Genomic DNA, 14,156 nt, shown 5'->3' with positions numbered 1-14,156 from the left:
AATTGTAGAATTTTGTACTGTGGGGGGAAGCCGGAGTACCCAGCGAGAACCCACACATGCACAAGGGGAACATGCAAACTCCATGCAGAAAGACCCCGGCTCGGGATTCAAACCCAGAACCATCTTGCTGCAAGATGGTTCTGGGTGCTACCAACTGCGCTTTGCTGCTACATGTTTATTGGGCATTATTTTAAACAAGTGCCGCAGATCCTCTGATTTTAGTTATTTCTCTTTAAATTCACAGAAAGCTGTTGCTTGTTTTCAGAAACAAAATGCATTTTAAATGCATTCAGTTTATTCCTGTTCATTTATTCAGAATAATCAACAATCCAATTTAAATCTAAAACAAATAACATGCAGCCCAATTCGACACCTTATAGGTGTTGCCGAATAGTGAGATTCCCAACTGCACATTTTGTTAATAAACTGGGAATGCTGCACAATGAGTGTATTTCACATGTTGCTGAAACTGAATCGCAAAAATTTTCTAGAGCAATTTGTAATCCATTTGCTTTTTATTTTAAGTACACGCTTAAGGAACAGTATGGTCCACATAAGTTGTCTTACTCAAAAAATTATCATCTTCTGCTGACACCAGTTTTTGAGCAAGATTACTTTTTTTTTCAGTTCCCCCAGCAAAAACAACACAGCTTTATTTCAAAAGACTTTCATGTTCTAAACCAGTTTTTTTTTCATTCACAAATTTTTACAATAATTTTTTTGTATTGAGGAAAAATGTTTTTTTTCTGGTTTTTCACATTTAAATTTCTGATTGAAACAGAGCTCTTTTAGTCTTAAAAGTAAGAATGTACACTATCGGGCTTGCAATCCAGTGCTCCAATTTTTGGTATCTTTTATGGTCAAGCTTGACAAGGCAATTTAATAACCAAAACATCTAAACCTTGTTGTTACAGAGCAATCTAGATAGTTTCTCTCTGGTCAGGTTGCTTTCCTGCTTGAATTTTCATGTGAGTCGTTAGTTTACCTTTTTCTTTAAAACTTTTGTTGCACATGCTGCAGCTGAAGGGTTTTTCTCCTGTATGGACTCTAAGATGTCTTGAAAGAGAACCTCGCTCCCGACACGCTTTACCACAAACATGACAAATGCAAGATGTCTCTCCTTTATGGATTTTCCTGTGCATGTTAAGTGTCGAGTTTTGGCGAAACCGTTTTCCACAAACGTCACACCCAAATGGCCTTTCCCCTGTGTGGACTCTCTTGTGTATTGAGCTCTGCTGTTCTACGAAATGTTTTTCTGCAAACATCACAACTAAAAGGTTTTTTAGGAAGCACAGTGTGAACTATCATGTGGTGACTCAGACTTCCTTGTGCACTAAAACTTTTCCCACACTCCTCACAAACAAATGGTTTCTCTCCAGAGTGGATTCTCATGTGAACTGTTAGATTAGTGCTGAGATTAAATTTCAATTTCAACAAAACGGATACAAATTCATTTTAAATCACCCAGTGTCACACTTTAGAAATGAAATATAACCGAACAAGAGTTGAAGCCTGGAAACTCAAACATTTTTCCATTCTCCAGTTCCTTTCATATTTATCCTGATCTGGAAAATGATGGGTAAATTCATACTTTTTCAGACTTCAAGATAATTTATGAAACCCTTTACATACTCGCTGTTTTCATCTTTCACATCATTTATGCAATATATCCACTGTCCCACCTCTTCACATGTCCAAGACATCTTGGCCTTTCACTGCCAACTTTATCTCCAAAGCACTCAATCCTAATTTTCCCCACTGATTTTCAAATTCCAACTTCCTCCCAATGAAAATATGAACATCTGCCAGTCTGTCTGTAAATGCCTCAGTCTCCGACCTGAACATCATAAAAGGTCTAATCTTACACACCTTTGATTTCACTGTTGAAAGCATCCAAAAAACATTATTCCTACTCAAACAGCATGCAGAAGACTATAGAATTAAATATTATTGGAAGTCTTGGCTGTTCTAGTTTTAAATGTACAGGTGATGTACATTTTCCAATGTGGTGTCCAATATTTGAGAACAGCATTGAGGCAATGCCTTGAGGCATTGAAGCAAAACTTACTAAGTGAAGTAGGTTTTTGTCCATCTGAAAAATGTATTTATTGAAAATACCCTGAAGGCATGATAATTTACTAAAATTTTAAACTTAACATAATGGAAGCCAAATTAAAAAACAAAAAAATCCACATTCAGGCAGCTACAAAATGACACAAACTGAAGTTTGTCATCACTAGCCACTTTGGTTAAGTTTTCCTGCATCAGACTGAATTTCTACATGTGTTTTCATGTGAGTTGTTAGCTTATACTTACGGTTAAAATGCATGTCACAGACATTACAGGTAAATCGTTTTTCTCCTGTGTGGACTCTCATGTGCTGTGAAAGAGACCCTCGCTCGCAAAAAGCTTTACCACAAACGTGACAAGCACATGATTTCTCTCCGGTGTGCATTCTTATGTGTATCTTAGCATGTGAGCTTTGACTGAACTGTTTTCCACAGATATCGCATCCAAACGGCTTCTCGCCCGTATGCACTCTTGTGTGTATTTTAAGCTCTACTGGTCTGCGAAATGTTTTCCCACAAACATCACAAGCAAAAGGTTTTTCAGCTGCATGGACCACCATATGATTCACAAGACTCCCTTGAGAACTAAAACTCTTGCCACAGAAATCACAAATAAACGGTTTCTCTCCTGTGTGGATTCTTATGTGCGTCTTAAGATTTGCGCTGCGGAGAAATTTTTTACCACAAGAACTGCAGTCAAAAAGTTTCTCTCCAGTGTGGATTCTCATGTGTGTCTCACGATGCTCTTCTGCACGAAAGCTTTTACCACAAACATCACAACTAAAAGGTTTCTCTACAGAATGGGTGATCATATGAGTCTTTAGGAGTGACTTAAAATTAAAACTTTTCCCACAATCCCCACAGCTAAATGGTTTGTCTTTAGTGTGGTTTTGCATGTGCATCCTAAGACGTGATTTAACATTAAACGTTTTACCACACAGATCACAGCTGAAAGGTTTGTCTCTGTGGACCTTCATGTGTTTGTTAAGGTTCATCTGATAATAAAATCCTTTTCCACATGTGCTACAGGTAAGTGGCTTTTCTTCAGCATGAACTCTGAGATGTGCTTTGTGGTCGCCCATTCTGCGAAAACCTTTACCACAAATATCACAGAGGAAAGGTTTCTCATCTGCATGTATTTTCATATGTGTCCTCAGTTGCACATATTCGCTAAAAGTTTCACTGCAATTTTTACAGAGAAAACGCCTTTCCCCGGAGTGGACCCCCAGGTGCTTCTTCAGGGACCACTTGTGGCGATACTGTTTACCGCACTCGGAGCAGCTGAAGGATATTGCAGCAGTTTTACAGGCTACATTTTTCTTACCACCTGGCTCAAGCATAATGGTCTGCTTCCAAGCACTGCTTTCTGTTTCGGATCCAGAACCGGCAGATTTTTGCCAGTAATCGTTGCTGCTTGCATCAGTCTCTGAAGATGGTGAATCATTTTCATTTGAATTTAGTTTTAAGTTATTATTTGGATCAGGGTTATTGTCTGGATCCAGTCCTCCACTGTGATCTCCTGTTTCTGTTTTTATCTGCTGAGCAGAGCTGTTGGTTGAAGGTTCTGCCTTCACATCTTCTTCAATTTTGACTTGATTGAGCAGTGAAGACTCAAGTTTCTTTTCGTCATCTTCAGTTTTCACAGTTTCAGCAGTGGGGTTGATCTTGACTTCCTTTTCTTCATCTTTCAGTTCCATAGTCTCTTGTTTCTGCTTGCTGAAGCTCAGCAGAACCTCTTCTTGTCCAACCAGACCTGAAATACATGTATAATCAGGGATAACATTCAAATATCAAACCTTCCTTCAGTTTCTAAACAAAGAAAATGTTAATGGCTTGTTGCTAAATTAGGACAGATTTAAAGACCTAAATGCGACTGTAAAATGCTAAAATTACAAAATACTTTATCCAACAGACTGCATGTAATTGCTCTTGGATCAGTGTGAAACCGATATAAATTTGGTCAAGTTTAATTTGCGGTGTAAGGTACCTTCTCTGATGCATTTTCATCTTTAGGTGGTGTCAAGCAGGACTGCGTTTCATGCGAGTTGATCACAGGCTGCTCCTATGACTATGCTTTCCAAATTAAAGTAACAATTTTACTGTACACAATATTACAATAAGCTGTTATAGTGCTGCTGTGTGTGAGACTGTTTAATAAAATTTTCCTGAGCACAGGCTACTGAAGGATTAAACCTTTTACAGATGATTCAAGACAATCGTCAGATTTAGGTTCTGAGAACATCCACTGAAGCCAAAACTCTCCCCTCGTTTACCGGGGTGAGTTCAGTCCATCTTAGAAAGTTAACGTCTCAGAACTGCTTCAAAACACTTTGCTTTAGTCAGATAAAACAGATGGAAAGGACATTCAGTTGATAAAACAATAATACTTCTCTTACCAAGATCTCTGTTGGTTTGTGTTGCTGAGGCTCCGATGTGGACGCTGCAGCCTTAAGAACCGTCCTTGGATCGTCTCCTTGATGTTTTTGTCTTTCCAGACATCCTGTGCGCTGCTTCTTTTAACCCTCTTCCTGCCTGTTTGCAGCTCAGAGATGAACTGTAGCTTTAAGTTTCAAGAAGTATTTCCTGCTGATTTCTCAGCGGCGCCATGTGAAACTACAGCCACACAAACACCAGGCAGTGCATTAGTTTTTCACAAAAAACATTTTAGAACCTGGAATAAAAACAGAAATGAATATCAAGATCATTCAAATCACTGATCTACAAAACGTTTGGATATATGGCGATTAGAGCCGGGACTTTAAAGCTGGGTTGTGTAACTTCTATAAAAAATATATCTTTTTTTACACATTTATTAAAATCATCATTATGTCATGACAGTATAAGATAGATAATCTGTGAACAAAATCAAGCTCCTCTGCCTTTTCCCTATTGTGTAACTATCATCTAAACAAATATACTACTTTGTCAGAAGCCATCAATCAGAACCAGGAGGAGACTCTCAGCACTGTCAATCCTCCTGGTGTATGTGCTGCTCATATCCTCCCTCTTTCTCTCTGCTACACTACAGTTGGTTCATCACAACAGAGCCTGTCATGAATGCTCAGGCTAGTTAGCATGGCTACCGACGGCAAATCATCATTCAAATATTTTCTAAAACTGCATGAATTCATGTGGAATTTTGCGCACATTCATGCAGAAACTACTGTTCTGGCTCCATCTCTTTGATTTTATTTTTAACATTTCCTATCAGCGAGAATTTACATTTTCTTTCTGTGACAGTTTTTGATCTTTTGGTGCCAAACGGGTTCACCTACAATGACAGAGACCTTGAGTTACTTCACTGTACGCATGCGTATTTTGCTGACCACTTTTCCAAAGATGCGCACACATGAACGTGGATGCAGCTTGTTGTTATTAAAGGCGTTTGGTGGAACATCTCTCAGGTCTGTGACGCTGGAAATCGAAGATAAATTCGGTTTTTTGCAGTAGCAATGTAGATTAACGATCCTGCTAATAATTATACCGACGCGAAGAGAAGCATGTTCGTGTCAGTGACTCTGCGTGTCCACTTAAAGCTCCTGGCGATTTCATCAGCGGGTTAAATTATCTGTCAGACAAAACAATTTGTGCTTCATCAATGAATGCAGCAGGGAAAGAAGGCCGCATTGTGTTTACCTTTCTCTCTGTCTCTCTTCGCAGCTCCAACGAAGGTTAACGCTCCGTCTGGGTTTCTTCATCTAACCTCTTCCTCCATTTGACACAGTTATGGCTCATTAAAGACTTCAAGCAGCGGCAACTGCAGAGAAGAGACAACAAAATCTTCCGAGTTTCACCCTGGAGCGTGCAGCTGGAAAAAGCTCTACCGGAAACACGTGACATCTACTGCTGGAAACACGTTTTCACCGCTAGGCGGTGTTTTTCTGTTGTTGTTTTTTTGTTTGTTTGTTTTTTTTGCATTTACCTGATTGATCCGTACGGAGCCCTCTAGGGGACATGGGGATTTTTTTTTCTTTTGCGTTACCTCGCAATACTTTTGCGTTACCTCGCAAAACTTTTGCGTTACCTCGCAAAACGTTTGCGTTCCCTCGCAAAACCTTTTGCGTTACCTCGCAAAACTTTTGCGTTACCTCGCAATACTTTTGCGTTACCTCGCAAAACGTTTGCGTTCCCTCGCAAAACCTTTTGCGTTACCTCGCAAAACGTTTGCGTTCCCTCGCAAAACTTTTGCGTTACCTCGCAATACTGTACTGGTCAGTTATGCAGCATAATTGAATACCGCAAGCCTTTCCTACGGTGGGCGCCGTACTTTATGCTTTAATATAAGGTTATGTGAGGTATTTCCATGAATGTTAGTATCTTTTTGTGAAATATCTGAAGTTTTATATCTTTCTTTAGGATAGAAAGGCACCACAAACCTACGATATAAACAGAAACCTTCCGTAAGTAGGAAAGAAATAAAAATACATCCTAATTTGGACTATTTCTGAGTTATTATCGCGGTTAATAAATAATCTGACAGTTTTGATTGTGTCTCTGTTGTGTTCGTAACCTGAATGGTTTAAAGAGCTGCTTTCAGTGCCGCTCCATCTTAACCTTAACAGACATAAACATGCAGTAAAAAATAAATCGATTTTCAATCAGTGTTTTGCACCAAACAGTTAATAATAATAAACACGTTTTCACTGAGGCTCTGTAAGAGCCATATGAATGAAATAAGTAATTATTGATATGACAGGAGCAGCGGCTTTGACACTTAGGTGTGTCGACGTGGGAGTGACGTCACCAGGTATGAATGGGAAGGATACTGGCTTTGTGTGTATTAGGAAGCGGTGAGTGGGGCGGTCAGTCCTTGCAAAGTTTGGAACCTGATCATCAAAATGGAATAAATCGATAATTGTGACAGAACAAAGAAATGGTTTGGAGCTGATTGATACACGGACAGATGAGATTCCCCGAGATAACCCAGTGCGGCCCTTTACCATCATTAGTTTGTCGTGTGTTTAATAATAAAAACTTGTTAACAGTAAAAACTGTTTGGTGCAAAACACTGATTGAAAATCGATTTATTTTTTACTGCATGTTTATGTCTGTTAAGGTTAAGATGGAGCGGCACTGAAAGCAGCTCTTTAAACCATTCAGGTTACGAACACAACAGAGACACAATCAAAACTGTCAGATGATTTATTAACCGCGATAATAACTCAGAAATAGTCCAAATTAGGATGTATTTTTATTTCTTTCCTACTTACGGAAGGTTTCTGTTTATATCGTAGGTTTGTGGTGCCTTTCTATCCTAAAGAAAGATATAAAACTTCAGATATTTCACAAAAAGATTCTAACATTCATGGAAATACCTCACATAACCTTATATTAAAGCATAAAGTACGGCGCCCACCGTAGGAAAGGCTTGCAGTATTCAATTATGCTGCATAACTGACCAGTACAGTATTGCGAGGTAACGCAAAAGTTTTGCGAGGGAACGCAAACGTATTGCGAGGTGACGCAAAAGGTTTTGCGAGGGAACGCAAAAGTTTTGCGAGGGAACGCAAAAGTTTTGCGAGGTAACGCAAAAGTATTGCGAGGTAACGCAAAAGTTTTGCGAGGTAACGCAAAAGAAAAAAAAATCCCCATGTCCCCTAGAGGGCTCCGTAGATCCGGACCTCAAACCATCTGTTGTTAAAATAATCGCAAAATGCAAAAAACTAAGGAATAATAAAAAAAATGTATTCACAAGAGAACAACCTTAGTGTCACCTGTAGGATTTTGCTGCTGTTAGACGATGTTAATGTTTATCTGAGAGTCTCGCTGATATCAGAACAATCCCAGGTCTAAGCTGTTTTAATAAACTGCTTACCGACACATCTAATGTTAAGCAACAACGATAGGTTGTACAAGAGTAACCGTAACACATTAAAATAAAAATAAATAAATAAAACGAGTAACCGCGAAGCAAAAATAATCAGACATAATTCAAAACAGCAACAACTTAAGGTACATAAACTATTATTTTTCTGTCAAAAATGTTTTATTTGTTAATTTATCCATTTTACACTCCATCCCCGCCTCCCAAAAATCGAATATAAACACAGAATACATATTAAGTTCAGTATCGTCTTTTTTTACATATGAAGTACTTATTGTTTATTTATTTTACAAATACAAAGTCTTAAGTATTCAGAATGATAGATGAGACTGAACAAGAAAAAAATTGTTGCATATATAAGTAAATATTGTTCTTTTACCCTTTTTTTTTACCCTACATTTGATCTATTTAAACTTTATGTCTATGTACTGTGAGCCCTTGTACACATATGTTAAATTTCTCCTTTGTGCACTCAGTCTTGACCAGTAAAGCTTTTGTGTGATTTTCATGGACATCAATTTGTCACATTATTATTTATTTTATTGTGTGGAAGTTGTGTGAAAGACATTGTGGACTCATCTTTTATTCTTTATGCTTTCTAACAATGTGTCTTATAGAGAACACACAAATTTAGATTTTCTTATATTTTCCCCTCATTTATTTACAACATAGAATTAGTTGATCTTGTGAAATACCTAATGAGATTTTCCTTGCACTACTTTGTTAATCAACCTCAATAACACACATTAACATTTAAGGTTGCAACATGACAAAATAAGAGACGGGTTATGAATAATATTGAAGGACACTCTTAGTTCCGCGTGTTTTGAGAAATACAATTTCAGGGGTAGGAACGTTTAGTCGGGTGCTTTGTTGAGAAGAAAGGAGGAACAAAATAATGGTAGTACTGACGAAGCTGGTGCTTTCGTAGGAGGCGGTTTGGATGTTTTTACAGAATTGCTTCTATTGAGCGGTATAAGAAGTTTAAGATAAAACTAATGGCATGGCAGGGAGATCCCTGGTCACAAGCTGATTAACAGAGGACTATGAAGGCTAAATAAATCCGAAAGAACCCATAATCTTCATTTGATGGATTGAACGGAGAGAATAAGCGAGAAAGCGCAGGTAAGTACGGTGTGACCTTCTTTCCTGAAGAATGCACACAGATGCAGATTATCATAGCTGCCTGATGGAAATAGATGGAGCTGAGTGGTTTTTCCAATCGTTGGGACTTTTCTATTTGTGAATTTAGAGGAACAAGAAAAGCATGTAAGGTGTGTAAAAAGCGATGCCTGATCAAAATTACGTCTAAAATTAATTAGCCGTTAGCGGTATGGTCCTCTTTCTACTTAAGATACATTTTTACTAAAACTTTAATTAAAAAGTTTAGTTCAATGTAAGTCAGTTGATCTTGTAAGTAAAACGTAACATGAAAGTAGCTAAACTCTCGCTTGGGCGAGCTGTACGCTGGTCCAGTACGTCAAAGCGTCGGCCATATTGGGAGTGGAAAGAACCAACATGAACGTAAATTGTGTTTTTACAGTTCCAGGCATCCTTCCTAAAGCAGCTGAAGTGGATCCATGCTGGATGTTCTAAAGTCTAAATTTCTGAAATATCTTTTATAAGCAACAGAAGAAGAATCCCAAGTGGAGCAAGGATGTCTGAAATGATGAAGGTTGAAGCAAATGAAACTGGAGGGCTCAGCTTGGAGCCTCCCATACCTGCAGCATCCACATCAGAACTGGAGGAGGAAACACAAGACAACAAAGATCTCAGTAAGTGACAGAATTAAGTAGTTTTAATGACGCTACATATCCTTGCCGACATCACAATATATTTATTACTCTTTAGCTCAGAATTTTATTAATCCTCATCATGTATCTTTATATATTGCCTGGTCTGATAACTGCAACACAATCTATTAAGCACTTCATAAGCAGACAACAATCTTTTCTATAAATACTTAAGATTTTTTTGACTATTATAACGTTATAGCAGTCATTGGCCTCACGAATCTAAGAACCCATGTGACAGCTCCTTATTGAGGAGTCGAGTATACCAGGTTATACTCAGACACACACACCATACTAACCATACAACAATGCTAAAGTAGCTACGCCCATACAAACACAAGAAAAGATCTTGATATATGGAATACTTATCTTTTGAAATTTAGTGATATAATGAATAATGAACATTTTATTATGGTTACTGTGTCTACTTTTGCCTTTGCCACTGGACATACCGCATACATTTTCATATATAATGACCTCAGAAATCAGCAGTTCTATTGTCTTGATGTTTGTCTTGCAAATTTCTGCAAGACACACTTGCAGATAATATTTGCTAGTGTGTATTATCTGACATAAGAAAAGTTTAGATCTGTGCTTTAATAAAGACACTCTATGTCTATGAAATGATGCCCCCCCACCCCCCAACGCTCTGAGGCCAACACAATCCAATGACTGTTTTGAAAAGGTGTGTACAATTTTGTGGGAGGAGACTTACACAATCTGGAATAAGGCTGTTGGCAGTAATAGTTCAAATATAGTAAAGTTAAATGTTAAGGTAGTTTGATGTCAGCTAATCTTTTTTCCTCTGCTATTTGTCTGTTTTAGTGTTACATGAAGATAATCAGCAGCAAATTGTAATCAAAGAAGAGGTTTCCTGGAACACTAATTTGGACCAATGCAGTTCAGAGCCGGCTCAGATAAAAGAGGAAACGGAGGAACTCAGGATCAGTCAGGGGGGAAAGCAGCTTAATGAGGAACTGGAGACAGATATGAATGAATTCCCTCTTATGGTGGTTACTGTGAAAAGTGAAGATGAAGAAGAAAAAGCTCAGTTCTCAGAGCTTCTTTTGGTCAAAACTGAAGAGAGCAGAGAACCAGAACTTCCGACCAGAAGGTCAACCGAACAGATAAAACCAGAACGTGATGAAGAGGACCGTGGAGGATCAGAACCCTCAACAGATCCAGATCAACCTGGTCATGTGCAGCCAAAGACGGATGAAAAGGCTTTAGACTCATCCAACTCTACTAAAACTGAAGCCAGTGATGATGAGTATTGGCAGAAATCTTCTGATTCTGAACTTGAAACTGAAGATGGAGACTATAATCCATGTGCACCAGTGTCAGGGGGAAAATATGGTGCAGGAGGGAACTCTGTGAAAATCACCTTCAGCTGTTCTGTGTGCAATAAGCAGTTTGATTCAAAGTTCAATCTCAAAACACATTTACGAGTGCATACAGGGGAGAAACCATACGGCTGTGACGACTGTGGGAAACGATTTACCCAGAATGCAAATCTCCTGAGGCACAGGCTAGTGCACACAGGCGAGAAGCCATTTGTCTGTGATATTTGTGGTAAAAAATTTAGTCAGAGTTCAGCACTCAAAACACACATGACTGTCCACACAGGAGAGAAGCGACTTAGCTGCTATGTTTGTGGTAAAAGACTCGCAACAACCTCAAATCTTAGAGCACATGTGAGTGTCCATACCGGAGATAAACCATTCAGCTGTGATGTGTGCGGAAAAAGATTTAACAAAAGAGCAAATCTCCGGGCACATAGAACACTACACACAGGAAAGAAACCATTTAGCTGTCATATTTGTGATAAAAAATTTACTCAAAGCTCTATTCTTAGGAGACACATGGATGTCCACACAGGAGAAAGACCATACAACTGTGAAGTGTGTGGTCAAAGATTTACTACGACTGAAAATCTTGAGGAGCATATGAAATCTCACATCAAACCAACTGACTGTGAAGTTTGTGGTAAAATCTTTACTAAATCTGCAAATCTTCTGGCACACATGAGCACCCATACTGGAGAGAAACCGTTTGCTTGCGATATTTGTGGTAAAAAATTTACCCAGAATTCAACTCTGAGGAGGCATATGAATGTCCACACAGGAGAGAAGCTGTTTGGCTGCAGTGTTTGTGGTAAAAGGTTTACCCAGAACTCAACTCTCAGTCGACACATGAGTGTCCACCCGGGGGAAAAGCAGTTTGGCTGTGATGCTTGTGGTCAAAGATTTGGTACAACAGCAGATCTTAGAGCACACATGAGTTCCCACGAAGGAGAAAAACCCTATAGCTGCAATAATTGTGGCAAAAAATTTGTTCGAATCTCAAACATGAAGAAACACACGTGCATCCAATTAGAGAAATCATCACGTTCCTGACCAGCATGTTTAGAGTGAGTTGTTGGGCTTTTATTAGAACGTTGTCATGTTTCTCATTCTGAGCCATATGACCTAATAACAAAAAAATCACATTATCAATTTATTTCAAGTGAGATGGAGTTCTGCATTGAAATAGATGAACAAAACCGCCCAGGGCTCTTTACCTTTCCTTTTATTAAAACTGACAGTACTCTGGATTTAAATTTTAACCAAGAGTGTTTCAATAGGTATGCAAAAAATATACTTGGAAACTTTTAATGTCATAAAAATGCTGGACTGTATGCGCTGAATTTGCTGCACAGAGAGCAGTTAGACCTTTAATCTTAAATTTTCTAAGAAAATGTATCTACAGTTGCGATCAGAAATATTTAACCATCTCAACTCAAAGGCCTGTGACTATTAACCAACAAGAAATACGTGTTGACGCATATAGATTTTACTCATTTGACTTGACCATGTGTTGTATAAGTTGAACACTTGTTTTCGCAGACAGGTCAATAATCAGTTCACTCTACCCAACGGAGTTCACATCCAAACATGTTAGATTAATAACAGGTGGGGATGGGCTAGGAGGTTTCTGCTTACAAACTTCTAATTATTTATGTTAGAGTGATTTTTGCAACACACATTGATGCCTTTCTTTGTGAGGTTTCTATGAACGTCACAACTGAAGTCGATGAACGATCATTAGATTTTCCTCTATTTTCCAGTACAAATACTCTAAGCTTTAGGTTTTCTGTTAAATGTGAAACAGCAAACTTAATTAAATTTACACCCAAATGCAATATTGTTTATTTCCAGTGTTATATTAATGAAACACTCAACTAATAAAAATGCTTTCCAAAGAAACAATGACAGATCCTTCAAAGCTTTCTGGGTTCTTCTGTATTTGTGATTGCATTTGTGAATTTGTAGGTACCTTGCAGATTTGTTCTACCAAAACGTCTTCTGCAGCATTCCTCTTGTCTTGATCACAGGAACAATATTTCTTTTAATCCCTTGCTCTTCTTCATGCTTTCGTAATGCTGCCCTAAAACTCCCTAAATTCAACAATTCTATAAATATTTTTCTTGAACATTTCTAGCAAGAAAGCATCAGAACCATTGCTGTGGTGCACCTTATCTTTGAACTGACTTACTGTTGAGTCTGGATCCGTTGGACTTGTTTCATTGTAGACTCCAGTGGAGTTAAATTAAATTTACATCTTGACTGAATTACTCCTGACCTTTAGTGTGTATTTAATCTATGGATTACCAAGCAGTTTCTTCACATTCAGATCAGTAGGACTCCCATGTTTTTTTCTGTGGGTTTTTAATGTTCCCTTTGTCTTTCCTCTTGGAAAGCGGAAAAGGAGCTGAATAAAAGGTCAGTTTCAATTTCAGCCTGACTTAACTTCAGACACTGGAAAAAAAATGTATCTGTCTTTTTATTCGGTGTACATATGATTTTGACTGCATACACAAATATTTGTTTGACTCAACATTATAGTTAAAGGATGACACTAAAGGGCGAACATTGAGAAGTAAAGCAAATAGGTGTTTTCCTACTAAAAGTCCTAGAGACTTTAAATGATGTGGAAGCCTTGTCTGGATCTAGCAGAATAAATAGAAAAACATCAGTGGAAAGGAAGACGTCTAGAAAACCCCTTCAGTCACTGGAATGAATGATGGTTGGACTTTAATTAATAAATTATATATTAGCAGAACATGGAGGTTTTTGTTTGCAAAAAAGGGTATCTGCAAGTGGAAATAATTTTTTTCTCTCTGCCTTATTAGAAAAATGAACTGCACAAGTACACAAAAGCTATGCAATGTACATGAACTCGCTTTTAATGTTAGACTTAGTGTTTAATGTAAAAAGCCTTTCCGTGGTTTCAAGCTGTTTATGTCATAATTGGAGAAAGTAGACATTTTTATAAGCACCTCTGATCGGTAAATAAAGGTTTGTTCCTTTCTGAGACTGGTTGCAACCCACCCTGTGTACCCTTCATCCCTCAACGTCCACCGTGGCTACCAGCGAGCAAGAGACTTCTGCTCTAACTCCAAATACACCCAGGATACATTTGACCACATCC

General features: G+C 38.2%; 1 protein-coding gene and 1 pseudogene across 2 annotated transcripts; one reads left to right on the top strand and one right to left on the bottom strand.

The window, feature by feature from the left end:
* Nucleotides 1-724: 724 nt before the first annotated feature.
* Nucleotides 725-9,389, bottom strand: LOC111609919 (annotated as a pseudogene).
* Nucleotides 8,809-13,831, top strand: LOC102226835 (gastrula zinc finger protein XlCGF57.1-like). Of its 2 annotated transcripts, none has more exons than XM_014471162.2 (3): nucleotides 8,809-9,018; nucleotides 9,526-9,668; nucleotides 10,512-13,831. In XM_014471162.2, exons 2-3 carry the CDS (start codon nucleotides 9,551-9,553, stop codon nucleotides 12,080-12,082), a joined length of 1,689 nt encoding a protein of 562 aa, XP_014326648.1. In that variant the 5' UTR covers nucleotides 8,809-9,018; nucleotides 9,526-9,550; the 3' UTR covers nucleotides 12,083-13,831. The 2 variants fall into 2 exon arrangements, with proteins under 2 accessions (XP_014326648.1, XP_023196847.1); XM_023341079.1 differs by having other exon boundaries at nucleotides 9,520-9,668.
* Nucleotides 13,832-14,156: the final 325 nt, after the last annotated feature.

This window comes from Xiphophorus maculatus, chromosome 10 (genome assembly GCF_002775205.1).
Source record: "Xiphophorus maculatus strain JP 163 A chromosome 10, X_maculatus-5.0-male, whole genome shotgun sequence".
Taxonomy (NCBI): domain Eukaryota; kingdom Metazoa; phylum Chordata; class Actinopteri; order Cyprinodontiformes; family Poeciliidae; genus Xiphophorus; species Xiphophorus maculatus.
Note: the sequence above shows the minus strand (reverse complement) of the source record. Positions and strands in the feature narration are given on the sequence as shown.